This window comes from Capricornis sumatraensis, chromosome 3 (genome assembly GCF_032405125.1).
Source record: "Capricornis sumatraensis isolate serow.1 chromosome 3, serow.2, whole genome shotgun sequence".
NCBI classification, from domain to species: Eukaryota; Metazoa; Chordata; class Mammalia; order Artiodactyla; family Bovidae; genus Capricornis; species Capricornis sumatraensis.
This window is the reverse complement of record NC_091071.1, coordinates 139,267,042-139,294,300: the sequence shown is the minus strand read 5'-3', so window position 1 is coordinate 139,294,300 and position 27,259 is coordinate 139,267,042. Positions and strand designations below refer to the sequence as shown.

The window sequence follows — 27,259 nt, the reverse complement described above, 5'->3', positions numbered from 1 at the left end:
ACTGTGACTAGCACACACACATACTGAGTAGAGTTCCCTGTGCTATACAGCAAGTCCTTGCTGATTATTTTATATATACAGTAGGTATATGTTAATCCCAAACTTCTTCAACAGAATATTGACTTTGACTTTTTATTATTGATTTACAGTCATCTCGATCATTGCTTATTAAGCTGTATTACAATAGCCTCAGATGACATTTAAGTGTGTAAAAGGGTACACCCATATATCAAATGACCACTCCCCAATTAACTTAGTTTGCTTCCTTTTAGTAAAGTTTCAATGTTGGTTTCTAAAATTGGTATTACAATCTTGTTACTATTTTGTAAAGTGTTGCTTTTGCTTCTCAAAAATCTACTCCCAGTGGGCAAATACTGACTTCTATATGCTATGTCAAATTCTATTTGCATATTCAATGCCGGAACTTGTTGGGGCAAATGGTACCACACATTCCAGTAATTTGAGAATCCAGATTAATACCTTGTAATTAAATATCAGACTCTCCCCATGATTCTAAAAACAACCATAGGAAACTGTAAATTCCATCAAATCAGTTATAGAGCGGTTTGTGTCACACCAAAAAGCTATCTTGAGTCAAGTGACTGTTAGAAGTGCACAGCAAACACTGTCATATTTACTTGACTTTTCTAAGAAAAGCTCTATTTTTTATATTTTCCTGCAAATAATCTTTTTTCCCAGAAAGTATTTCCAAGTCTTTTCTTACACTTCAGTTTCATTCGCTTGTACTGAAAACTGAAAGCTGATGCGCTTTGGTACCTGTTTTAATTAAGGTAGAATATCATCTGAAGGGAACTGTTCAGTTCACGGTATATGTGGATGTGGATCACGATACTTCCAGGACTTTGAGACTTGCAGTAATATCTAATCCCTGATGTTTATCATCATAAGAAAGCTTTACTATCTAGCTTGTGTAATTATATTAAACACAACACACAATTTGGCAAGTCCTAATTTAGCGTTAATATTAGTAGTATTAGAAGACTTTCTGACTTCCTTATTGCTTAATTTACACCAAGTTTTTGAGAAAGCATTACCAGAAAAATACTATTTGGCAACTGTCCAGATTATGTAGCACTTTGTTAATGTCACCACAAAGTAAGATCTTTGGGTATTTCATATTAAATAAATCCCTGTTGAGAAGTATTCTCCCTTGGGTATCAGGCTGACAGGAGCAGGTCAGGTCAGGCCTCTTCCAGGGGGAGGGCCTTGTTAATGAAGACACTGGATAGTCAGTTCCCAGGGTGCCTCCACCCAAGGTACTAGCCAGCTGAAACCCTCACTGCTTAACAGTAACTGCCATCTCTGTGTACAAACAGGGAGAAAGTCACTAAGTGCTAAAAGGCTCTGCCACAGATAGTGGAAAGCTAAACTGAATCCCACATCTGCAGGCTCCAGCGTTTCTTTTTGCAATCAGGAAGGCCTCAGACAGTTCAAGAGCACTGGTCAGAGACTTGGAGATCACCACCTATGAGGGGGTCACAGACCTGTAACTAGGCAAATGGCAGGCAGGAGAATCAAAAAGGGCTCAATTGATGCACGACACGGGTCTACATGTGTCTCCATGGGCATCAGCATTTTCAGATTAAAAACTGTCGGGTACTTATATTCAACAAAAATGGAGAATCTAATAAATAGAGATTATTGCATCAGCATTTTCAGATTAAAAACTGCCAGGTACTTATATTCAACAAAAATGGAGAATCTAATAAACGGAGATTATTGCATCGTCAAAGGGACTTAAAATAGGATGCATATACCTGAATTTGAATATTGCAAAATAAGGATACAAAAAAACATTTCAGAGAATTGGACAACTTGAGAACCCAACACCAGTTTAATTGTTTATCTTTGCTAAACTCAAGGGGAAAAAATGTCCAGGGATCAGAACATTTACATGTCCTAATTTATATATTTATATATATATAGCTGAACTATATAAATTTTAGTGCTATATACATTTTTAATATTTCACACAAGTTATACTCTTCAGATTTAAAATAACTTTGTAGGGAGCCAGTGTGGGATGCTCTCTTGATTTCCTGGGGAGTATTTTTTTCAACCTCCCAGCCAAGAGCCTTGCCCACAGAAGCCCGTTGCCTCTGACAATACTCCCTGCCAAGAAGCATTCATGGGAGAAGTGAGTTTAAACTTGACCATGGTGATGACTTGATAAGGAAAGCACACACACAAAAAAATTTTAGGAGGGAAACATGATTAAAATGACAAAGGAAAGAACCAAGGTGAGAGAATAGAATATAGAACCTACAAGGGCAGGAATTTTTATCTGCTAGGTTCACCATTGCATATCCAGCTTCTAGAACAATGATGAGATCGGAGTGAGTGAAATCAACAGCTGTTTAATGAATGAATAAAAAAGGTCTTGTCACTCAGGCTCATGAAGAAGCCAGTCTTAAAGGATCAAAGGATTCAGGTTTGTTGAAAGAGTGGGTAAATAAACTCCCATTACCTATTGAGTTTTTTTTTTTTTTCTTTTTGAGACACTCTTTTGTGATTCAGCGAGTTTTAATATATTAAAATAGAACTGTGGGACTTCCCTGGCAGTCCAGTGGTTAGGATTCTGCACTTCCACTGCAGGGGGCACAAGTTCTATCCCTGGTCAGGGAACTAAGATCCCACATGCCAAGGGGGGGCAATCAAAAAAAAAAAGAAAATAGAGGCTGCCACTGAACAACTTAGAATATGGGAAAGTAGAGAAAGTGTGTTCTTCCTGTAGGGAGGTGAATCTCACCCCCCAAAAAAGAGGAAGGGACTATGTAGACATGCTCAGCTCCTTCCCATCGGTTAAAGTGTTCTTGCTTCCCTGGGCAAGAGGGAGCAAAGAAATAGGAAGAAGCCAGGGTGAGCAAATACAGTTAGGAAAGGACAATATCCCCACCCCATAAAATGAAGAGTAACAAGGGAGGTGGGGACACAACCACTGTTATCTATCCATTCAGTCTTCCACTGCTGGTAGTTCTTTTACTAAGAAGAGAAACCAAAGTATTAGCAAGCATTTAAAGTGAATGGTTCACCTAAAAGGGATTTAATAGAAATAGACTAAATTGAAAAAGAACTATTATACCATTATATTGATGACTAACTCCTTTAGAACTGATACACTAAAAAATAACTTATGTTAATAGGTTCTTCAACAAAACTGACCAACAAACCAACAAAGTTGTTTTGTTGTATACTGTGTTCAAAGCATCATGCTAGGAACTGTTGGTGCAGAAGCAAAGTTCTGTCATATGCATTTACTAATACCTGGCACCTCTGAGCGACTGAACTGAACTGAACTGAATTCTATCCTGCCTACTTAATCTGTTGACCTCTCAGTTCCTATATTCACTTCACAAGGGAAGAAGCCCCTTTAATTCACTTTCATTCAACAAAAGTAAAAACATAGGACATTAACCTCCTCTTAGTTAAAAGTGGGAACTAGGTGGGGGCTTGGTAGTCATGAAATGGGAACACCTAGACATGTAGTAGCTCTGAAGTGTGACTCATCATTTTGTTTGAAACTAATTCCCAGAACATTTTAAATGTCTACATTTATATTTCACTTTAAAGCCAAGTAAGCTATTAGTGATTCTGTTCCTCCCTAGTCATACAAATAATAGTGTGTGTGTGTGTGTGTGTGTGTGTGTGTGTGTGTGTATGCATGCACGTGTGTACTTTTGTCTAAATAATCTGAGATATTTGGAAGAAAGTTTGCAAGGTGTAAAAACAGGCTTATTTAACTTGCCATTCTTACATACTAATTTTCTTTTCTGGTATTCAGTATGAAGATTTTCTTAACATGGAACACAATGTGAACTTTAAAGACACACTTTTAAAAATAGATATGCAATGATAGTAGGAGTATGAATTTATACAAAATTTTAGAAAGAAAAACTGTGAATATGTGGCAAAAGCCTTAAAAATGTACCAACTCTTTAACCCAGAAAATTCCATTCTTGAAAGTAATCCTTAAGCAATTAGTAAAGAAGTACACAAAATATATTTAGAAGGGTTTTACTTAAAGTTATGGCAACCCACTCCAGTTTTCTTGCCTGGAGAATCCCCATGGACAGTGGAGCTGGTGGGCCACAGTCCATGGGGTCACAAAGAGTCGGACACGACTGAGTGACTAAGCACCAGCACTTAAAGTTATTTGTACAGTGAAATATTAGAAGCAATTTTAAATGTCTATCATTGTGGGATTAAACAAATTATAGCAAATGAATTGGATACAACATTATACATCTTTTAAAAACAAAAGTTTAGCAGAAATTTTAATGCCTGTTAAAATATTTATAATATTGTTAGGCTAAAAACAATTTTATTTTCTCTGTTCTACTGTAAATTACCAAACCTTTGCAAGTAAATATATGGGTATAAGTTCTGATTATTACCTAGGACTTGATTCTCAGAAGGAAAATGAACAGTACAAAAGGGGTTATATAAGGGGTTATATAAATGATCTGGTTGTAGTTTTCATCGCCTAAGTTATTTCCAGTATTCTGCTGGTCTGAGGAGCTGGGTATTTCTTTATTCCTTCATCAATCCTAATGTCATTTTCCTGGAAGTTGAAAGAATGACCACTCTTCCATCAGGGATATATAGATAATTGTATTCCCTTCCTGGAACCTCTAAACAAGTTCTCAAGATCCATTTGTTTGGTTTGAACTTTTTTTTCAGATTCCTGATAACTGTAATCAAGTTGTTTCTAGACATGTTCCTCAAATTTATACTCCCACCAATATTATTGTGACTTTTATTGGATATTATGATTTTTTTAAGAAATTTTAAAAGAAGCCATTTGTAGTCTCATTTTAACTTGTACTTGCTTATAAAAACTTTACCAGCCATTTGTATTTTTCTTTTGTGAAATATACATTTATGTCACTCATCCATTTGTGCTTAAATGGTTTACCTTTTATCAATATGTAATTTAGATTAATTCAAAGCATGTACAAATTGGCACAGAACATTGCCATGTTTGTTTAAAATGTTCTAATCTGAAATATTTTATTACAAATTTGCTTTATATTGTTTAACGAAATAAAATATGTATACATATATATTTTAAAATTTCTCCCACAGGATAGTGTATACCATATCAACTCGGGTTTGGGAGTGTGAGAGGCATACGTGTAAGCTAAGTCACTTCAGTCGTGTCCAACTCTTTGCAACCCTATGGACTGTAGCACACCAGGCTCCTCTATCCATGGCATTCTCCAGGGAAGAATACTGGAGTGGGTTGCTGTGCCCTTCTCCAGAGGATCTTCCTGACCCAGGGATCAAACCCTCATCTCTTATGTCTCCTGGCATTGGCAGGTGGGTTCTTTACCACTAGTGGCACCTGGGAAGCCCATATATATAGATACATACAAATAAACAGACTGTTACCACTTATTCATTAGATATGAAGCAAGTAAGTTTGAGTATATAAGCGGTTTGAGAAAATGGGTCATAAATAAGGAAAAAAAAAAAACATGAAACAAACTCCAATGAATACTTCTTTTGTCAGTGCTAAAATACTCTTTGTTTCAAATTTCAGTTACAATTGATACAAGATTTGACATGTCTAATCCATGATAGGACCTCCATTTGGGACCTCAAATGACCTCTGGAGGCCAATTAGCTATTCCATTTCCTTAAAAAAAAACTTTCTTAGTGAGAAGTTTGGATCAGGTTACAGAGGCCTGCAAAGGTGGCTCATTTGCTGAGTCTGTAAAGGTCTCTTGCAATCTTCTCTTCTCCAGACTCATGATTCAGCATCTGCAGTGCTCACGGCACTGGCACAGCTGACAGAAGCTTTGGTTTGTACAAATGCCAGGCAGCACTGTTCCCGAGCTTGATTTAGCATTTCTGTTCACTTTCCACAACATTAACTTTTAGGGAGATTCGACAACCCCCCACACCCACCCCCCGGCCCAAGATGCAGCCTAAGGTGAGAAGTGACAGATGAGTAATACATGGAAGTTCTTAATCTGAGGCATAAAACTCAAAGGTTTGGAACACACATCAAATTTCAAATGTGCCCACTGTTAGGTGGGCAATTATAAATCCTAAGAAATGTCATGACCCTTGGGCAGTAGTTAGTTCAGGCTACCTAGAGATATCTGTGGAGAGGATACAAGATGGACCAGCCCAGTTCCCCACACTGTACACCCAGCAAGCCCACACTTTTGTGCCAGTGCTCATTAGCAATCAAGAAACAAAATCCAGTAATGTTTCCCCACTTTGTTTTGTTTCTCTGCTTGCATCCCATGCCTGAGGCATCCATGGACACACCTTATGCTCAGAGGTGCTCCGTAACCTTCCTACAGCTCAGTCTCTCTCTGGATGCAGCCATTCCAGGAATTTTCACCCTGACCAGGGGAGATCAACTGTGTTCCTTACATACAAGTAATCTCTCTCTCTTGTTTAATCTAAATCCACTTTTCCTTATTGATTCTCTATGAAAAGAATAGTTAATCTCCAATGAAGGAAATCAAGCACCCAACTGCATTGCTATTACAATGCTTGGTGGCCATGAGGTTTATTTGCCCTCTTTCTGCCTCCATTTCTTCCTTTGCACAACAGGAATAATAATACCCACAGAACTACTGTGAAGACTGAGAGGGAGAATGTTCCCTACATCTTCCTTTCCCCATCTGTCTCCGTCCTTGAGCACCCCTTGGACTAAACAGTCACTCTAACAGCCCCTCCAGTCTGATCATTCAGTTTCTCTGACCATGAGCCTGGTGCTGCCATGGAACTGGAGAAGTCTTGATATCGTCCACTTACATAAGATACCGTATGCATAGCCAAGACAATGAGCATTTCTTTATTGACTGGAGCATTTAATGTTATCTCAAACATTTGTAAATTTTAATAAATTTCTCCTAAATGTACATCAAATTTAAAAATAATAACTTTTATAAGAGGCCACAGTATTTTCGTGAGACAGACAGCAGAACAATGCAGTGTGCCATGAACAGTGTTCTATGAATATTTATACTATAGGATGTCCATATGCTGCTGACCATACCTTAGAGTACTGTGGTTTCCCATTTTCATAGTGAATCTCCACATAATCCGAAGACAGCAAACCACTACAAAGGAAAGAAAATACAGTGATTTCCACATCTAAGATACTTGGAGGTTTTAAAAATAACCAGTTCAATAAATGGATGTGAGAGCTATGTAAACCACAAAGCTCTCCTGTCCACAGTAAGGGCAGAACAGATGTCATCAACAGTGCCAAATGTTATCCAGCAACAAATCACTCCTGCATTTGTTAAAAAGGGTAAAATACAGATAATTTATTTATTTATTTATTTTCGAATTTCCTCGTTTGTTTTTATTTTTATTTTTTTTAATTTTTATTTTTACTTTATTTTACTTTACAATACTGTATTGGTTTTGCCATACATTGACATGAATCCGCTACGGGTGTACATGCGTTCCCAAACATGAACCCCCCTCCCACCCAGATAATTTAAAGATGAACTCTTTTTATACACACATTCATCATTTGATTGATATGTTAATATGGAACAAACAAAGAGGCAGGTAACAGGAGAAGATGAGCGCTATAAAAATTCACAATTACACTCCAACTAATTGCAAACTCAAAACAATCATTGAGGAAGAGTACAGAGAAAAGACCAGACAGAAAATATTTTAGGCTTTTCAAGTCACAGGGTCTGTATAACCACTATTCAATTCTGCTATTTTATTGTGTAAGTCGCTACAGGCTGTACAGTTGTGTTCCAATAACACCTCATGGAGACTGAAATCTGAATTTCACATAATTTTCACCCATCAGGAAATATTTTTTTTTCTTTAATTTTTTGCAACCATTTGGAAGTTTAAGAAACATTCTTCACTCGAGGATTACAAAAGCAGAAATGCCAGATATGGCCTGTGGTCCGTAGTTTGCTAACTCCTGGAATAAAATAATAGTTAAGAACATAGATTTTTAAGTCAGAGCGAGGTTTAAAACCTAGCCCAGCTCCTTATTAGTAGTGTGACCATGGGCAAGGTACCCAACTCAGCCTTTACATGAGTCACACGAAGACAACAAAGAGTGTGAATCGCATAGACACTAACAGGATTAAGTGAAACCACCCAGATGAGAACTCAGCGCTGAGTACATGCCCAGTAACGGGCACTGCAGCTGTCACTATTTTTAACTCAGCTTCCTCCAACACATTTCCCTTTATACAAGGTAGGAAATACAAAATATGTGCCTCCAAACGAGCACAGAACTGCTAGGGCATCTAGGTTCCTGTTTCAGCTGTACCACTAGAAATAATGGTAACAAGAGATCACTCACACTGACCGAGTATTTACTACATCCCAGCCATTGTTCTAGGGACTATCAAGAGAGAACTCACTTAGTCCTAATGGTAACTGAAGGACAACAGTAGGTTCAACAATGAGCCAAGGGTGTGCCCTGTATTTAGGTCTCCATTTCTTCTGTAAGAAAAAAGGCTGGAGCAGACGATGTCTCAGGAAGGCTTGCTCTGACATTCTGTCTTCCATAACTCTGCCTCCCAGTAGGATTTCTTGTTGGGAAATCTCGACACTGCTTCTTTAACAAAAGGACGGGAGGACTCAAGGATTTTGCATCATTTTGAGAGCTGCGCCTGATGTGGTTCTACTATGACCCAGTGTGCAGGGTCTGGAGGAGGCTTGGAGCCAATCAACAGAGTAACTGGGAGTCACATGAGCGTCTGGTCCAGCCTGGTTTCTGGTGTGAGCTGAAGGACAACCTTTACAACACAGAAATAAGGCAGATGCTTGTATCTTGGACAGGTTTTTCTATTGAAATTACTAATCAAATGTGTGTCTATTGAAAATTCTACATTTGAAACTAACTTCCCTGGTGGCTCAGATGGTAAAGCGTCTGTCTACAATGTGGGAGACCTGATCGATCCCTGGGTCGGGAAGATTCCCTGGAGAAGGAAACAGCAACCCACTCCAGTACTCTTGCCTAGAAAATCCCATGGATGGAGGAGCTTGGTGCAGGCTACTGTCCATGGGATCACAAAGAGTCGGGCACGACTGAGCGACTTCACTTCACTTCACTTCACTTACTTCACATCTACTCATTCCCTTCTCAAAATCTCAGTAATAGCAGAAATAATGACAGGGGCTTCCCTTGTGGCTCAGCTGGTAAAGAATTCACCTGCAGTGCAGGAGACCCCTGTTCGGTTCCTGGATCAGGAAGATCCGCTGGAGAAGGGATAGGCTACCCACTCCAGTATTCTTGGGCTTCCCTTGTGGCTCAGCTGGTAACGAATCCATCTGCTATGTGGGAAACCTGGGTTCGATCCCTGGCTTGGAAAGAAAGGCTACCCACTCCAGTATTCTGGCCTGGAGAATTAGGTCACAAAGAGTCGGACACTACTGAGCGACTTTCACTTTCACTTTCTTCAATGACAGTTTTCAGCTCTCTATACTTGGGAGAACCTGACACAGTGCAGAAACTTCTTTCAGTTCTACTTAATGAAGTCAGCACTGTGAATGTGCATAAGCAGGGTTGTGGATGACAACATTTCTCTCAGGAATATTTCCACAACACCGAGAGGCAGAGAGGCTGCACTAACTGCATTTTAATTACCTCTCTCTACAGGTAATTCATTATTTTCAAAATTCTTAACCACACCATCCCTGGAGGATGTCTAACAGTTGAAAAACAAGGCTATTTTAGACCCCCTACTTTTGCTTGTAATTACAAAAGCAGATAATAACATTCTAACCACTCACCTCCAAATATGATAAAGGTCACTTTATCGTATTTCTCTCTTTTCAAGGTCTTTTACCCACCATGGACATACCTATTTCTACTATCTCCCGCATGTGAGAATCTTAAAGAAGAAACAGCCACTCTTCTAGGAGCCTATGACAGACAGAGATAGACCTAAGACCATATGCTCCCTGTGACAGAGGCGCTCCTCTCTCCCACCTCCTATAAATAGCACCACATCCTCACTTGCACCGTCCTTTCCTCCTGTCTGACCAGAGCCATCCCTGCCTTAAAACTGTTTCTTTCATTTATCAGTGTCCCCAGCACCTGGCAAGATGCCTGGTGCATAGCAGGTGCCTAATCAACATTTGCTGAGTGAGCGAACATCTACGAACATCCACTCCACGCCAGACCCACACCGTGTGCTGGGAAGGGGGGATGAAGATTGCCACTCTCCGAAACTGACACTAAGCAAATCAGCACAGACGTATGAGATTCGCCGTTTCATCCTAAAATGGCATTTGTAATCTTCCTGAAGGCGAATTAATGCCAACTGAAATGTAATCTCATTATTAAAGTCTTAATGTGATTTCAAAACAAGACTTTTCAGTGAGGGACAAGTAACACTGGAGAAAAAGAACTGAACAGCTAGTGGTGTGGTGGCCTGTCTCCAGCTACACCCTGCAAAGAAAGAGCAGGTCATCTGTATCTCTGTACGCCTGAAGATAAGCTGTCTGGCAATCTCTGCCTGCAGATGCTCTCCAAGGCCTTTCCTCCACCTCTGCCCTCTGCAGTTTCCCTAGCAGAATTTCCTGTCAGGAACAGACTGTTCTAACAGTCCAATACTGATCTACTTAACAATTACAGTTCCAAGTATAAACTGTCATTTTACTTTGATGATCAGCCAGCTGGGCGTTTGGTTCTAAGTTATCTGATAATGTGAGGGAACTGATGAAAAGGAATTTCTGAACATTTTAAATTCTGAAATATACATCCTTTTTCTAGGCATTTAAGTTACAGAAAAGCTATACACCACAGCTACTATAGTGCTTCTCATGCAGGTTATCTGGTGAAAGAGAGGTGGCCTTTGGAAGTAAAGGGATAAATATAAGATGGAAGTTCAAAGCAAGGTGGAAGAGAGTGGAAGAATTGGAATAAGGAAATTCTCTTTTGATATTGTTATGGAATCCTCTCACTCAGCACCTTCATGGTGAATCTGCACAAAGGTAGTGGAGAAAACCTGAACTCTAAAGTCAAACATTATGATTTTATTCAACATATGAAGAACAGATGTAAGCACCTTGAAGATGCTGAACTCCAAGAGCAAGAGAACGGAAAGACTATTTAAACATAGCGATGAACCAAGAGTCATAGCAATGACGGAGGAGACTGTGGCAGAAATAACGCTGAGTATCCACCCAGTTGCATTTTGTCTTTCTTCCTGGCATGGTAAGACTACATTTCATAGCTTTCCCAGTGTCTAGGATGGGATCAAGAGATTGAATTTAGGCTCAAGAGATATGGGTGGAAGTGATGTCCACTCTTCCAGTTTGAACATTAAAATCCAGGCATGACTATCAGAGCTCTCTCTTCCCTGGAATCCTGGAAGTCATATGTCCCAGATGGCAAAGCTACAAGGTGGATGTAGTCTAGGGGTTCTTACGTCATGATTTGGAGAACAGCTTCTTAGGAAAGTCACTCAATTTGTACTAGACTGTACCATGGTTAAAAGACAAAATATTACACTGTTAATTCTTAGATTTCCTCTTTATTATTGAAACATGCTCAAAATGATCCTAATTCCAGCATGTGTCACGAAAAGGCAATGGCACCCCACTCCAGTACTCTTGCCTGGAAAATCCCATGGAGGGAGGAGCCTGGTAGGCTGCAGTCCATGAGGTCTCGAAGAGTTGGACACGACTGAGAGACTTCACTTTCACTTTCACTTTCATGCATTGGAGAAGGAAATGGAAACCCACTCCAGTGTTCTTGCCTGGAGAATCCCAGGGACGGGGGAGCCTGGTGGGCTGCCGTCTATGGGGTCACACAGAGTCGGACACGACTGAAGCGACTTGGCAACAGCAGCAACAGCCAGCATGTGTCACGAGAAAAAGTTTTAGAAATTTATGTTGAAAGAATTTCAGAATCATCAACAAATATACAAAGAGAACTACTATTAAGATCTAGACATTGAAAATTCATACAAAAAGAAATTTTGCCTATATAAATATTTGTTGATATCCTTGAGTTTGAGATGGTGTGTCTAATGGAAGAAGATATATGAACAGTCAGGTGGCCAAAACTCCAAAAGTTTATATCTTACATTCCTCCAGGGAGGTTCATTATAGAAAAGCCAAGGAAGGATCTGAGTAACTGGAAAAGTTACTTACCAAGAATCCCTAGAGCCTGGAAAAGTCATTAGTGAAGAAGAGTGAATGACTTCTTTGGAAAATAACTTGAATCCCTTACTTTAAAGAAAGAACTATATGCTTTCTTTTGGACAATCCTGATCATGACAGACTATGAGTGGGTTCATCAAGCAAACTAATTTGTTTGGAAAGAGATGATGTAGAGAACAAGACCCTTGCACTCTAAGGAAGTCTACTAGGAAAGACAACCATGGGACCACAAGAAGGTCGTTTGTTCTACATCCGTTAAAGATCATTTACTTCCTTTAAAAAGTAGTCAAACTACCAGCCTCTAAAGTCTCTTCCAGTTCTGAAATCTGCATTCACTGCAATTAATGAGATGAACCCTCAGTCTACACCTCTGATTAGGAAATTGAGAACAATCTCTTTTGGAGGGACCTGAAGCCAATAGGGCATTCCCTCAACAGCAGAGCTAGGGGAAAAGTCTAGAAGAACAGTCGCAAGCACCAAGGCTGAAGCACTGGCTGGCCATATGATTTATCATCCAAATCAGGAAACAGAAAGAGGCATATTAATAATTATTCCAGGACATCAGACATAAACCAGGAAGGACTGTCCTGGAAAAATGGGGACATACAGTTGCTCTACCTAAGGGTCAAATTTAAGGTACACACATTAAGTTCTACAGAGGTTAGGCTAGTCTATGAGGCAAAAAATACCCCAAAGCTGAGATGTTACTAAGCCAGTAGACTGTGAATATGTCGCCTTCTCCAGCTGCTTCTGGGTTTTACATGGCCACTGTTTTTGGACAGACTTAGGATCTCTCTCTCTCTCTCAGCGCTTGATGTCAGGAAGTACATGAGAGGGGAATGAGCAGTTTGAGATACAAAAACCAGAATGTTGTGAATCTACATTCACCGCAATACACTGGACTTGTCAGGTCCTGACCAGTCATGCTCCTTGTCAATCAATGTCTTTGCTCTTAAAGAAACAGTGTCACTAATACCCTAATTCCATTCTCGGTGGTAAAATATGTAAATTACTTCCATATGTTTTCAAACTGGGACTGGAAGGTCAATATTTGCATGAACAGTGAAAGATTATGTCTAGAAAAGAAAGGAGTGTCACCAATGCCCATTTTCATAACAGAAATTCACTCATCTGATTATCTTCTGCTTGACCATGTTTAACTCCTCAGTATTAGGATCCCTGGGCATCCTACATGGCTCCTAACAGATTCACCCTGGAGGTCTGCCCTTCACCCCACCAGGTCTTACACTTGAAGTAGGCTGGGACCTGGGACCCTTTTCCAGGGTGCTTGCAATTTGCCCCTGCACAACAAAATACAAGAAACCATAAGAGACTAAAAATAACTACATGCCTGCTGCAGCGGGAGCAATTATGAGCAATAACATACGAAAAGGCCACAAACCAACTACCATTATGGAGGTGCCAGGAGCAAAAGCAAGGTCCTGCACATGATCCCTGCACACAGCATCAGCAAGGGGGTGGGCAGACCTCCTAAGCTACCCCTCCAGCCCCACCCACTCACTGGTGCACCATCCCCCCACCCCACCCTATTTGAGGAACAAGCCCTGCCCTCCTTGGAGAGAAAGCAAGAGTACCTGTTGTTTTTGCTCTCTCATGCTACAATACAAGTTTCAATAAAGCCTTGCCTGGAATTCTCATCTGCCCTCTTATCAATTTCTACTGATGGAAAAGTCCAAGGACCCAGGACCTTCATTTATTTGACAACAATAAACGCTGAGCACTATGGAGAGTCTCAGCTTCAAGGGGCATCAAGGAGAACAGTACTGGACAACGAAGCACCATGCTTGCTCCCTCTTTCCAGTTTTACTTTTTTCCTTTTACACACCTAACTTTTAATTAATTAAATCATCACTCTAAGTTGTAATGAGGAGAGATACAGACTTTATTTTTTTAATATAAATTTTTTATTTTAATTGAAGGCTAATTACTTTACAATGCTGTATTGGTTTTGCCAGACAGATACAGACTTTAAACTTAGTACATTCATACAAGTGGAAGCTTGTAAATTTACTATTATCCTCATGGTGCTTTCCTTTTTGAAAACAACAAACTTAAAAGGTAAGAAGATTCTCCAACCACCACTTTTCTCAAGTTTTAAGAAAAAGTTAGACTCAACCCAACTGAAATAATTTTTAATACCAAAAGTTATTTCAGCTAGAAACTATATACTCCTTTTAGTGTAAACAATACAGTGAGAATTTTAAAACTGTGTTCAAAGATTGTAGACAAGAAGAGGTTTGGATTTAAGAGTATAGAAATGATATGTTAAGTGGGTAAAAGTAATTACAGGTTGAATTGAGGGTTGGTGTTAAGTCAAACAGTGTCAGCACGCTAGGCCAGGGCTGGAGAATGTGGGCATATTTCATAGGATTGGAGCTGGAGGCGGAGACCACTCCTAGTACAAGCAAGCTGTAGAGATGTGAGCTTCTCTGAGGGTCACCACAGGAATTCAATGAGTTCCTGAACCACAGGAGAGGCTGCAGTAATTTAATGTGTAGGCACTCATAACCGACGGCCCGTGCACCATAATACAGTTAAGAACACCATATAAAATACTAGGTTGTCCAAAAAGTTCATTTGAGTTTTTCTGTAACTAACTTTTTGGTCAACACAGTAAGAATAGGAAACTTAAAACCTTTTAAGTTAATAGATAAGGCAGTAGAGAGAAGAAGAGTTAGCAGAGAAGTAAGGGATAAACCTGAGATGACGTAAAAGCTGAGAACCCCCATGCAAGCTGGCCTGATCAGCTGATAAAAGGAGTCAATTAAGAGTTCTCCTCTGAGGAGCTATAAAAAGGAATGCATTTGAGTCAGTTCTAATGAGGTGGATGAACCTAAGCCTATTACACAGAGTGAAGTAAGTCAGAAAGAGAAAAACAAATATCACATACTAAAGCATACATATGCAATCTAGAAAGACAGTACTGATGAACCTATGTGCAGGGCAGCAATGGAGATGCAGACTTAGAGAACAGACTTGTGTAAACTGTGAGGGAAGCAGAGGGTTGGACAAATGGAGAAAGTAGCATGGAAATGTAAACACTAACATACGTAAAATAGATAACCAGGGGGAATTTACTGTATGACTCAAGGAGCTCAAACCGGTGCTCTGACAACCTGGAGGAGTGGGATGGGGTGGGAGATGACAGGGAGGTTCAAGACGGAGGGGACATATATATATATATGGCTGGTTCATGTTGATATATGGCAGAAATCAACACAATACTGTAAAGCAATTATCCTTCAATTAAAAACAAATAAATTTTTTAAAAAAGAGTTCTCAGAGGTGTAGCATCAATCAACAGAGACATTTTTAATTACCCAAGAATGAAAGTGAAAGTGAAAGTCGCTCAGTCATGTCTGACTCTTTGAGACCCCAAGGACTATACAGTCCATGGAATTCTCCAGGCCAAAATACTGGAGTGGGTAGCTCTTCCCTTCTCCACGGGATCTTCCCAGCCCAGGGATCGAACCCAGGTCTCCCACATTGCAGGCAGATTCTTTACCAGCTGAGCCACAAGGAAACACCACATATAAGAATGAAAGATGCTTAATTTCTCCTTCCTAACTTTTAAGCCACATCATTTGAGGGAGTTAACACATTCTTAGTGTGGCTGCCACTATCTCTGTAAGTACATCAGTAATTCTGAGATTCCTCTTATGATAGAACTGCAGTCACTTTCACACAAGTGGTTTTACCCCAATATGTCATGAAACAAGAACAATTTTAAACATAGGGAAAACCTAATCCAAATAAAGATAGCATATCTTTTGAACACAGTTATACACAACTGAAATGCTTTGGTGTAGCATTTTCAAAATTGATAATGAATGTCATAGTTTGTGGAATATTGCTAATTCAGGTTCTTTTCTGACCTGCCCAACATTTCTTTATAAAACCATCAAGCCAGGCTTCACGTGCAGTGAAACTTTACAGAAATAGACATAGATCCTTTATCAGTCTTGCCTTCTTGGAACTTTGTCTAGAAGAAAAAACTACCTTCCAACTCCAGTTTTTGTCATCTCCCAAGACAAGATCTCCCTACTTCTTTTATTTTTCAGTCTATAGGGATAAACTTTCCATTTGTTCATACAGTGTCCAGTCTTCCCAGGTATGCGTGAAAAAGTCAAAAAGACGAAAGCGAAACAAATGGAAAAACTACCAAAAATAGTAAGAGCTAACTAAGCCAGTTATAAGATATACATGCAAAAACAAAATACAATTCTATGTGCACAAGCAAAAATAACCTAGAAATAATCCAGGGGGAAAGTTGCTACTAAAAACGACAACAGTGGCAACAAATGTTATATATGTATTATGGATGTGAATATTGACACACATATGTATAGATGAACATATACTCTATACCGTTAATGTAATTCCAAACAAAATCTCAGAAAGTTTGTTTAACTTGACCAAAGTATTTTAAAGTTTATTTTAAAGAATAAATGTTTATGACAACCCGTTTGCTTTCAAAAGAGGGATAACAATAGGACCTTACATTACTACAAGAGTAAATGAAATACAGAGCACTGGCCTGATTAGATGGACACTCCAAAGGACAAAGAGAAAATACAGTTCATACAAAAGAAGTAATACATGAAAACAATGACATTTTAAATCGGTAAAGAAGAAGATCAATAAAGAATAGATAGGTTTGGAACAACGGACTAAACTTTTGGGGAAAATTAGATCCCTACAGTAGATCTTACACCAAATAACAATATATACATTAAAGGCATATATGTTTCAAAATCAATTTACTATAAAAAAATATAACTGAATGCTAGGAAGAAGAGATCATTTTGTGCATGATCTTAAACTCAGAAATAACTTTAATAACAGATAAGACTATACATTTTCTTTAATTTCCACAAGTTAAAATTTAAAATAACATGAACAATGTCAAGGCAAACTGAGAAAAAATAAGTACATGAAAAACAAAGAGCTGCTAATTTTTAAGGAGCCAAAACAAAAACAAACCACCCAACAAAAAGGCAAATGACATGGGCAGATGATACACAAAATATTATGTACAAAATGCAATCCACAGAAGGAAAGAAAGCAAATGCTAACGGTGATGAATCATATACAAATCTACCATTTGTATTAGTAATAAAACACCTGTACATCAAAATAGCTCTAAGAGACCATTTTCTCCCATCAGTTTAGAAGATAAAAAATGAGTAATAGGAGCTAGATTTGAAGTTAAATTGGCACTTCAGTACTGTTGGGAACATGAATTTATATGCTTTTCTAGGGGGCAACTTGAACTTGCCAGGTGACTCTCCTCCAAATGTAGCAGACATTTGGGTTCGATCCCTGGGTCAGGAAGATCCTCTGGAGAAGGAAACAGCAACCCACTCAGTATTCTTGCCTGGAAAATCCCATGAACAGAGAAGCCTGGTGGGCTGCAGTCCAGGAGGCCACAAAGCATTGGACATACAACTGAGCACACAGGGGGCAACTTACAATAGCCATTAAAAGACTGAAAGCACTTTCACCTTAAATCCTTAAGTTCTTATAATCTTTTAAGTGCTGCTCATAAAGCTTTCCTGAGGAAATAACTAGACAAAAACAAACATAGATACACATGGAGCTCTTCTCTGCAGATGATGTAAATGCGAATAGGTTTAAATGTGTTTTTACAGGGGTCTTTGCTGGTGGTCCCTGGGCTTCCTTGGTGGCTCAGAGGTTAAAGCATCTGCCTCCAATGCAGGAAACCCGGGTTCAATCCCTGGGTCGGGAAGATCCCCTGGAGAAGGAAATGGCAACCCACTCCAGTATTCTTGCCTGGAGAATCCCATGGACAGAGGAGCTTGGTAGGCTACAGTCCATGGTGTCACAAAGAGTCGGACACGACTGAGTGACTTCACTTTCACTTGCTGGTGGTCCAGTGGTTAAGAATCTGCCTTCCAAGGCAGGGGACTCAGGTTCAGTTCCTTGGTCAGGGAACTAAGATCCCACATGTGGCAGGGCAACTAAGCCCACGCGCTGTAGAGCCTGTGCTCCACAACTAGAGAAGCCCCCGAGTGTGGCTAAAACTAGGAAAAGGCAGCGTGCCACAATGAAGACCCAGAGCAGCCAAAAAAAAATTAATAAAAACTGAATTTTAAAAAATATGTTTTTAAAGATGCTTGAAAACACTGGAAAGATGCTCACAATACCACATCAAAAAAAAGCCAATGAGAAAATACTATGATATTATGTTCAGTAACTTTTTTAAAGTATGTCTGTATGTGTATATTCACACACAAAAAAATCTGCAAAGATACACAAATATAATTGTAGGCTTGCTTCCTGTAGAATTTTCAAAGGTTTTTATTTTCTTTCTTTCCTTACCCATAATTCCTAAAGTTTTACAATGAATATATATTTTCTTTGAGAAACCAAAAGTTATATTTTCTTAAAGGAAGGGAAACACAGCTCTTCAGGAAGAGGATTAATTAATTAACTAATTAATTAGTGACCAGTTGCAAGCACAGGTAAATAAAAGAGTTACAGGAGATGACAACTACCACCAACCACACTGTTGGCAGCAGCTAGTCTGGCTACTTCTGTCCCCTCAACTCAGTGCGATCAACAATACCTGAACACAAGGAGGTTGGGGTGAGGACAGGAAAAGAAACAAAATGCGATCTCTACCCTCAAGGTGACTACAATCTCACAGCTAAAATAAGACTGGACAGCATATACCCTAACATCATAAACAGTAAACCATCAAGCTGCCCCTAAAGGGCAAATTAATTTCAACTAAGATGATCAGGTGGGCTTTCCTTGTGGCTCAGCTGATAGAGAATCCACCTGCAATGTGGGAGACCTGGGTTCAATCCCTGGGTTGGGAAGATCCCCTGGAGAAGGGAAAGGCTACCCACTCCAGTATTCTGGCCTGGAGAATTTTATGGACTATATAGTCCACGGGGTTGCAGAGTTGGACACAACTGAGTGACTTTCACTTTCAAGATGATTGGGAGCTTTTCAATGAGAAAGTAGGGCCAGGGCTTCCCTGGTGGTCTAGTGGTTAAGAATCCACCTGCAAATGCAGGGGACACATGTTCAACCCCCGGGCTTCCTGGGGAGCAACTAAGCCCACGCACCTAGAGACCATGCTCTGCAACAAGAGATGCCACCGCAATGAGAGACAACTAGAGAGCAGCCTCCACCTGCCATAACTACAGAAAATGCATGTGCAGCAATGAAGACCCAGGGCAGCCAGAAAGAAACAAATATGAAAAAAGAAAAGAAAACAGGGCCAGGGTAGATTCAGGACAAAATACAGATAGGCAAATAGGCAGGAAAGAGCAGGTAACATAGACAGGGATCAAAGTGTGCAGCCAGAGAGGATATTCTGGGAGTGGCTAGAAGTCCAGTGGCTAGGGCATCGGGCATGGGGTGATGGTGTTTGAAAGATAGGATCGGGACCAGACAGGACACAGGTTTAAGCAGAGAAGTTTGAACCTCCTAAGGAAAGGGAACTCTAGGGCCAAGTACTCAGACTAGGAAGAGCTGAGCGTAAGCACTGCATTCTGCGTCTTCAGAAGCTGCAGAGTCTTTAAAGCCTGGGAAGGACTGAACACAGATAAGGTTCTTTTACTGGGTCAATTAGAGCCATCTGCAAAGTAATTAATGTGAGCAGCAGGAGAGAACGGCATGAGATCAACAAAGACATTAAGAAAAGGCCTTTCCACATATGAAAACCTGTAGCTTTAATTTTCTTTCAATCATTCAATTAATGGCTGAAGACTGAGAAGCAAAAAGGAAAAAAGAAGGCAGATGAAGTTAGATAAAGAAGTGATTACCAAAATTTAAAGATTAATTCATTTTAAAATTTTCCATATCCTTTTTATTTGTATTAATGCAGTTTTTTATTTTTATACAGTTTTAAAGGTTATTTTCCATTGCAGTTATCACAGAATATTGGCCATATTCTCCTGTGTTGTGCTATACATCCTTGAGCCTACCTTACGCCTAATAGTTTGTACCTCCCACTCCCCTACCCCTATGTTGACCCACCCTCCCCTCCCAGCCAGTACCCACTAGCTTGTTCTCTGTATCTGTGAGTCTCCTTTTTTGTTACATTAACTAGTTTGTTTAGATTCCACATATAAGTGATACCATGTGGTATTTGTCTTTCTCTGTCTGACTTCATTAACATAAACCCCTCCAAGTCCATCCACGTTGCTGTGCTGTGCTGCGGTTAGTCACTTCAGTCATGTCCAGCTTTTTGCGACCCCATGCACTATAGCCCGCCAGGCTCCTCTGTCCATGGGGATTCTCCAGGTAAGAAAACTGGAGTGGGTTGCCATGCTCTCCTCCAGGGGATTTTCCAAACCCAGGAATTGAATGCAGGTCTCCCGCATTTCAGGCAGATTCTTTACTGTCTGAGCCACCAGGGAAGCCTAACAATACTGCAGTGGGTAGCCCATCCCTTCTCCAGGGGATCTTCCCCACCCAGGGATCAAATCAGGGTCTCCTGCATTGCAGGTGGATTCTGTACCAGCTGAGCAGTTACCAGGGAAGCCCATGTTGCTGTAAATGGCAGAATTTCTTTAAATGTTTTTACTGTGAATTACAGATATCTGTCCTAAAATTTGTTGTGCAAATTTTTACTGCATTTTATGCTGTTTTAGTAAAATCTCTGTAGAACAATCACAATTGTCCTTTGTGTGCTCTCTTCCTCTCTTCTTACCCTACCAAGGAGGAACCTAACCCTTTACTTCTCTTGAGCTACTGAAGTCTGAGCATGCGTGGTATCTGCTGGCTGACCTGAGAACCAAGGCCTGCAAGGCCCTATAAAGGAAGAGACATTTGATTCTGTCACGCTAGATTTCTCTTACTGTCAGAAAACAACATTCTGTGCAATCCTGAGATCCTTCATACATAGAACACAGGACCCTTTAGAGATGATAACCATGGTCCTTCCTAAATATTAGATATTTTCATCAAATTGTCAGAATATAGCAATCTGTTCTGTGTTAACATCAAACCAGTACAGAAGACAAGAATACCACACAGCAAGAAGAAGTGGGAAGAGGAGGGGGAAAGAAAAGGAGAACTTTTTTGTGGTTTCTTCAAGAAACTACAAAATTACTCTCAAACAAAGTGGCACCCATTTTTTTAAATTACCACCTGGGGGGAGGGCAGAGGTGGATGGGACGAACTAGGAGAACAGCCTTGACATATATACACTGTGCTGTGCTTAGTCACTTAGACTCTTTGCAATCCCATGGACTGTAGCCCGCCAGGCTCCTCTGTCCATGCGGATTCTCCAGGCAAGAATACTGGAGTGGGTTGCCATGCCCTCCTCCAGGGAATCTCCCCAACCTGGGGACTGAACACAGGTTTCCCCCATTGCAGACCAATTCTTTACCATCTGAGCCACCAGAGAAGCCCAAGAATACTGGAGAGGGTAGCCTATCCCTTCTCCAGGGGATCTTTCCGACCCAGGAATTGAACTGGGATCTCCTGCATCGCAGGAAGATTCTTCACCATCTGAGCTACCAGGGAAGCCCCATGTACACACTACTATGTGTAAAACAGACAGCTAGTGGGAAACTGCTGTATAACATAGCGAGCTCAACTTGGAGCTCCGTGAAAACTTAGAGGGGTGGAATGTGGGGTGGAATGAGGCTCAAGGAGGAGATATATGTATACATAGAGCTGATTAACTTTGTTGTACAGCAGAAACTAACACAACATTGTAAAGCAGCTATACTCCAATTTTTTTTAAGTGCCAATAAATAAACAAATAAATTACCACTTGGGATAATGATCTTCAGTGTTCTAAGCACATTTCATGGCATTAAGAAATTATTCACTGGGCTTTTGATTGTTTAAAAAAATCATGATTTTCCTAATTTCTCTAATCAAAGAGATTTTTTCATTCTTCCAAATTATGTACCATTTCAAAATAATGACAACAGACCTCTAAAAATGATAGAATTTATTGGAAAAACTACCATTACTTGGTGACTTCTTTGGAAAGGGAATTTCTTCCAACTACTGCAGACTTTCTGATTCCATGTAGTTCATTCAAGTGCCAACTGAGCCTTTTTTCACTCTGCTGCTGCTGCTGCTAAGTCACTTCAGTCGTGTCCGACTCTGTGTGACCCCATAGACAGCAGCCAACTAGGCTTCCCCGTCCCTGGGATTCTCCAGGCAAGAACACTGGAGTGGGTTGCCATTTCCTTCTGCTCGCTGTTAAACCCTTAGTCAACGATGAATGCCCAAACTATACAGGCAGCCAGGAGCCATTTGTTCTTTGAACTAATGAACAAACAGGTGAATAAGAATGAGGAGATCCAACTCCTAACCTGACTCTTACTGTCTCTGGGTCTTGGGAGAAGTCCCTAATATTGTGGAACAAGTTTTCTCCCTTACAAAAACCAAAAATGTTGGATTACAGGACCTCTAAATGACTGCCATCATCTCCTACCCTAAAAGCACAGCTTGCTAAGCTGGGTCTTGGGATTGTTAACACAATATCACATCTATCTGGTACCTGCTTTGTCAAGTAATCAACTTTCTATATACTAGGATGACTTCAGGCCAACTTTTCCAGAATGCTGCTAAAAGAATAGTTCCATTCATGTTCCATATATACTACAAAGCTCTGCTTTATAATTTTTATCTAATTCTACATATTTCTATGTACCTCCACCAAAAAAGAACACCTCAATTTCCAAGAAGAGAAGTGATAAACTCTTTCTACAGATTAGATTAATAAAGAACAAAAAAAATTTACATAGAAATTCAGCTATGATTAAGATCTGCCAATGCTATAGTGTATAACATTATAGTGTATTAACACCAATCTATTTAAGGGGTATAGGGCTTCCTAGATGGCTCAGTGGTAAAGAATACACCTGCCAAAGCAGGAGACACAGAAGATGAGAGTTTGATCCCTAGGATGGGAAAATTCCCTAGAGTAGGAAATGGCAATACATTCCAGTATTCTTATCTGGAAAATTCTGTGGACAGAGGAACCTGATGGGTTACAAAGAGCTGGACACAACTGAGCGACGGAGCACACTCACATGCACACATTTAAGGGGCATGCTGAAAGCCAGGCAACACAATTATAAACCTGTTACTTGAGTACAACTAAAAATAAGTTAAAAACTTAAGTCAACTATCATTCTTTATCATAAAGATACTAAAAACCAAAGATAACAGGAAAAAATAAGAATTTGTTTGCATAAGTAACTTATGATAAGCAAATCTGATGACATCTGATATCATTTTGAAAGACATGTATAAAACAGTGATTACAGCTGAGTACTTTCATCTGTTTCAGTCTTATAATAACATCCAGACATACTGCATAATATCTGAATTTATATCTTTCAAAAGCTACTCAGATCATTAGCTATTTGCACGTCTCTGAATATGTGTCTTAAAATTCATTTTAAATATTGTATAATCAGATATTTTCCATCAATTTTAAGAAATGTAAAGTGCCAGTCATAAAATAAAATCAGTGGTAGTAGAAAAAAGCAAAAGAGTAAACCTATAAATCAGACTTTTAAGACAATTGCTGCAAATGGGTTTTTTCTCAAGCCAGGCAACTTTCATTAAATTGTCTTAAAATTTTAAGTCCAAGAAGACATTCTTACCCACATTCACAATTAAAGTGCCTCTCAATGTTTGGAGGAAAGTGAAATCTTTAAAAGATTCTAGAAGCAGCCAAATCCCAGAGAGACTGACACAGAAAAAAGGAGAAACTGTTCTATTTAGGTTCTTTCAGAGAAGCTATTTTTAGTTTAATCCTAAAAACAGACATTTTTAGAACACTGAAGGAAATTCTAACAATTAACAATGTGATCCATAGTGGCAAAGTTACTAAGTATCAATAGCAAATTCCAGGATCATAAGTACTTAGTGTTGGAGATGGTGGGGAAGAATAAAGATCCTACGTGAACTGACTGACATCAAAGAAAGTCATGTTGTTGTTCAGTTGCTGAATCATGTCAGACACTTTGAGACCTCACGGACGGCAGCACTCTAGGTCTCCCTGCACCCCACTATGTCCTAGAGTCTGCCCAAGTTCATGTCCACTGAATCAGTGATGTCATTCAAGCATCTCATCTTGGACAACAAGATCGAACCTGTCAATCCTAAAGAAAGCCATACCATGATAGGTAATTCACTACGATGACAGAAAATGGAGTGGACTACATTCAGAGAAAAATCCAGAAACTAACAGTCCAGTAGAGTAGAAACTCCAGGCTCAGAGAATATTCATGAGTTGAAATGCAGATAAGAGTCTAGAGATCACACCAGCATATAAATAACACAGAAGCAAGTGAGATTCTCCAAACTACTATTCCATAGAAATGGCAGGTACCATGTTGTATCCATAGCTCTTTGTATTGTCACCTACACAGAGGAAACATCTAATATAAAGTCCTGTGGCTGATGAGTCCACAAGCAGGGAGCTCAAAGAAACAAAAGACAAGAAAAGATGGTACATTACACTTTAGCTTAAGGAATCCACAGAACTCCAGGGTCCTATAAGCAGAGCTCAGCACCCCCACGTGAGCAAGGTGGGGCCAGAGACAGTCCATGGCAAAAGCAACAGAAAAAGTAAGACTCAGGCTACTTTTAATCTCTCTCTTATAGATAGATAAGTATCCATGAAGTCAAAAGCCAATCCCAGGCAATCAGCCCATGAAGACTGGGACTACAAGGCTGAGAAAAAAATGAAGGATGAGAGCAAATGTGATTGTGAAATTACACGAAGAGCAGTGCTCTTGACTATTCCAACCACTACCTCTAGGCAGGTAGTGACAGGACTGTGTGTGCATGTGTGTGTGTGTGTGTGTGTGTGTGTGTGTGTGTGTGTGTAATTTCTTAATGGGCTATCCACAACAAGCAGTAAGACATGGAAATGTGGCAATGATCTCGAGCACCGAGAGTCAACAAGATAAAGAGAAGTTTGTGTGCTCTCAAAATGACAGACAAAGATAGGAAATTTCTAATTCATCTCTACAACATCAGACAAGAGTATGCTGCATAGCAGTCCACTGAATATTTTCATGACATATGTTCGAACCTGTTAACTCTAATTCCAGTAAGACACCATGAATGGCTGAATCCTTTCAAGAGGGTTAATTTTCCTTACAATTCTTAACTAACTTTTCTTTTACAGAATGCAAGGAATAAACACGCATCCACATTTATTTTCTTCTGAAAACTCTATTGTGATTATTAATTAATATTATGACTATCTTGCTTTCTGGACTTCCCTGGTGGCTCAGACGGTAAAGCATCTGTCTACAATGCGAGAGACCCGAGTTCGATCCCTGGGTTGGGAAGATCTCCTAGAGCAGGAAATGGCAATCCACTCCAGTACTATTGCCTGGAAAATCCCATGGACAGAGGAGCCTGGTAGGCTACAGTCCATGGGGTCTCAAAGAGTCTGACAGACTGAGCGAGTTCACTTTCACTTTCACTTTCATCTTGCTTTCTGTCTGTGTTAAAAAATCCAAATCTCCTACACAAGCTTTAGGATGAGCAGGTACCTGGGTGGGGGATGGGAAGGAGGAAATACTTTGGTGCAGGGACACAGAGAGCTTCTGAGATATTGTTGTTTCGTCACTCAGTTGTGTCCCAACTCTTTTGCGACCCCATGGACTACAGCCCACAAGGCTCTTCTGTCCATGGAATTTCCCAGGCAAGGATACTGGAGTGAGTTGCCATTTCCTTCTCCAGGGGATCTTTCCAACACAGGGATCAAACCCACGTCTCCTGCATGGACAGGCGAATTCTTTACAACCGAGTCACTAGGGAAGCCCCTCTGAGATACTAGCTATATTCTATTTCAACCCAAAGGGTGGGTATTATATGAACAGCCATCTTATCATTCTTCTTTAAATTGCAAAAATATATTTCTACTTCTCTGTGTATATATTTTATCATTTTAGTAAATTAAAGAAAAAGGAATTCAAAATATCTGTAAGTAATAGAAACAGATGCTGCTGCTGCTGCTAAGTCGCTTCAGTCGTGTCTGACTTAGTGCGACCCCAGAGACGGCAGCCCACCAGGCTCCCCCATCCCTGGGATTCTCCAGGCAAGAGTACTGGAGTGGGGTGCCATTGCCTTCTCCAAGAAACAGATGAGCCCAGTTCAATTCTGACATTGAAAAATTTGAGCATGAGACAAAGTGAGCCAAAAATGGACCAAGGAAAAGGCATCTGGAATTAGAAAGCCATCACTACTAAGACCAGAGGGGAAAAAACTTTAAAGAACATGTGGGAGATGAAAAGCACAGAGAGAACAAAAGGCAACTTTCTCCTTCTCTAAAAATAGCAGGCTTATTAGGCCACTTTTAGACACCAGTGTTCATGTAGGAGTCCATTTCTATTAAAAGAATAAAACTTAGAAAGGGAAAAGAAGTTCTTGCTGGATATCAAAGTATAGAAAAGTTCAAAAATGTAATAAAATGTAAGAGACCAGACAGAAGTCATCTGAACTACAGATGACTTTATTATCAAAATACTTAACTCTCAGACTAGAGAGCTAACAGAACAGAAGATTAAGGCGTGAAGCAAATGAAACCCTTCTATGCACGGATTTTCTGTGGAACCACATTCAAAAAGTGAAGAATGTGTGTGATACAAAGTTAAGTAAACCTCCCAGAGAGCACTGCCATGGCAAATGACTGCCTTCCAGATAAAATGGCAAAAGACCCCATCCCATACCCATCACTGAAATGCTTACATTTAACCTCTTTAAGAAAATTCCTCATTTTCAGTCATCAAGACTGTCATGGCTGGAAAAGACAAATCTCAGTTGTTTTAGTAACCATTTATAATTTATGAATTCATAATGTCAACAAGTATCTTCCCTTTCTTGCCTCCTCATCCTCCTATCATTTAAGAGACTAATCTGTTCATAGGAAGGTGGAATTTGTGGATGACAAAACCAACACTGGGTCCAAGGACAAGCAAGACCCATGTCACAGCTATACAAAGGCACACTCATGTGGCACAATACCAGCCACAGTGTATGCTCAAAAAGACAAAGTCTTTTCCAGAGTTCCTCATTTTCCTCAAAGACAGTGTAGTGGATATTTAGAATATCCAATAATTCT

The 27,259-nt window shown here is 39.8% G+C and overlaps 1 protein-coding gene across 1 annotated transcript in view; it reads right to left on the bottom strand.

The window, feature by feature from the left end:
• ADAM23 (ADAM metallopeptidase domain 23) overlaps positions 1 to 27,259 on the bottom strand; it is a 186,275-nt gene that overhangs the window by 76,698 nt on the left and 82,318 nt on the right. Inside the window, exon 4 of the mRNA XM_068968677.1 lies at positions 7,040 to 7,103. Coding sequence (XP_068824778.1) covers positions 7,040 to 7,103 — 64 coding nt within the window. The remainder of the gene's footprint in view (positions 1 to 7,039; positions 7,104 to 27,259) is intronic.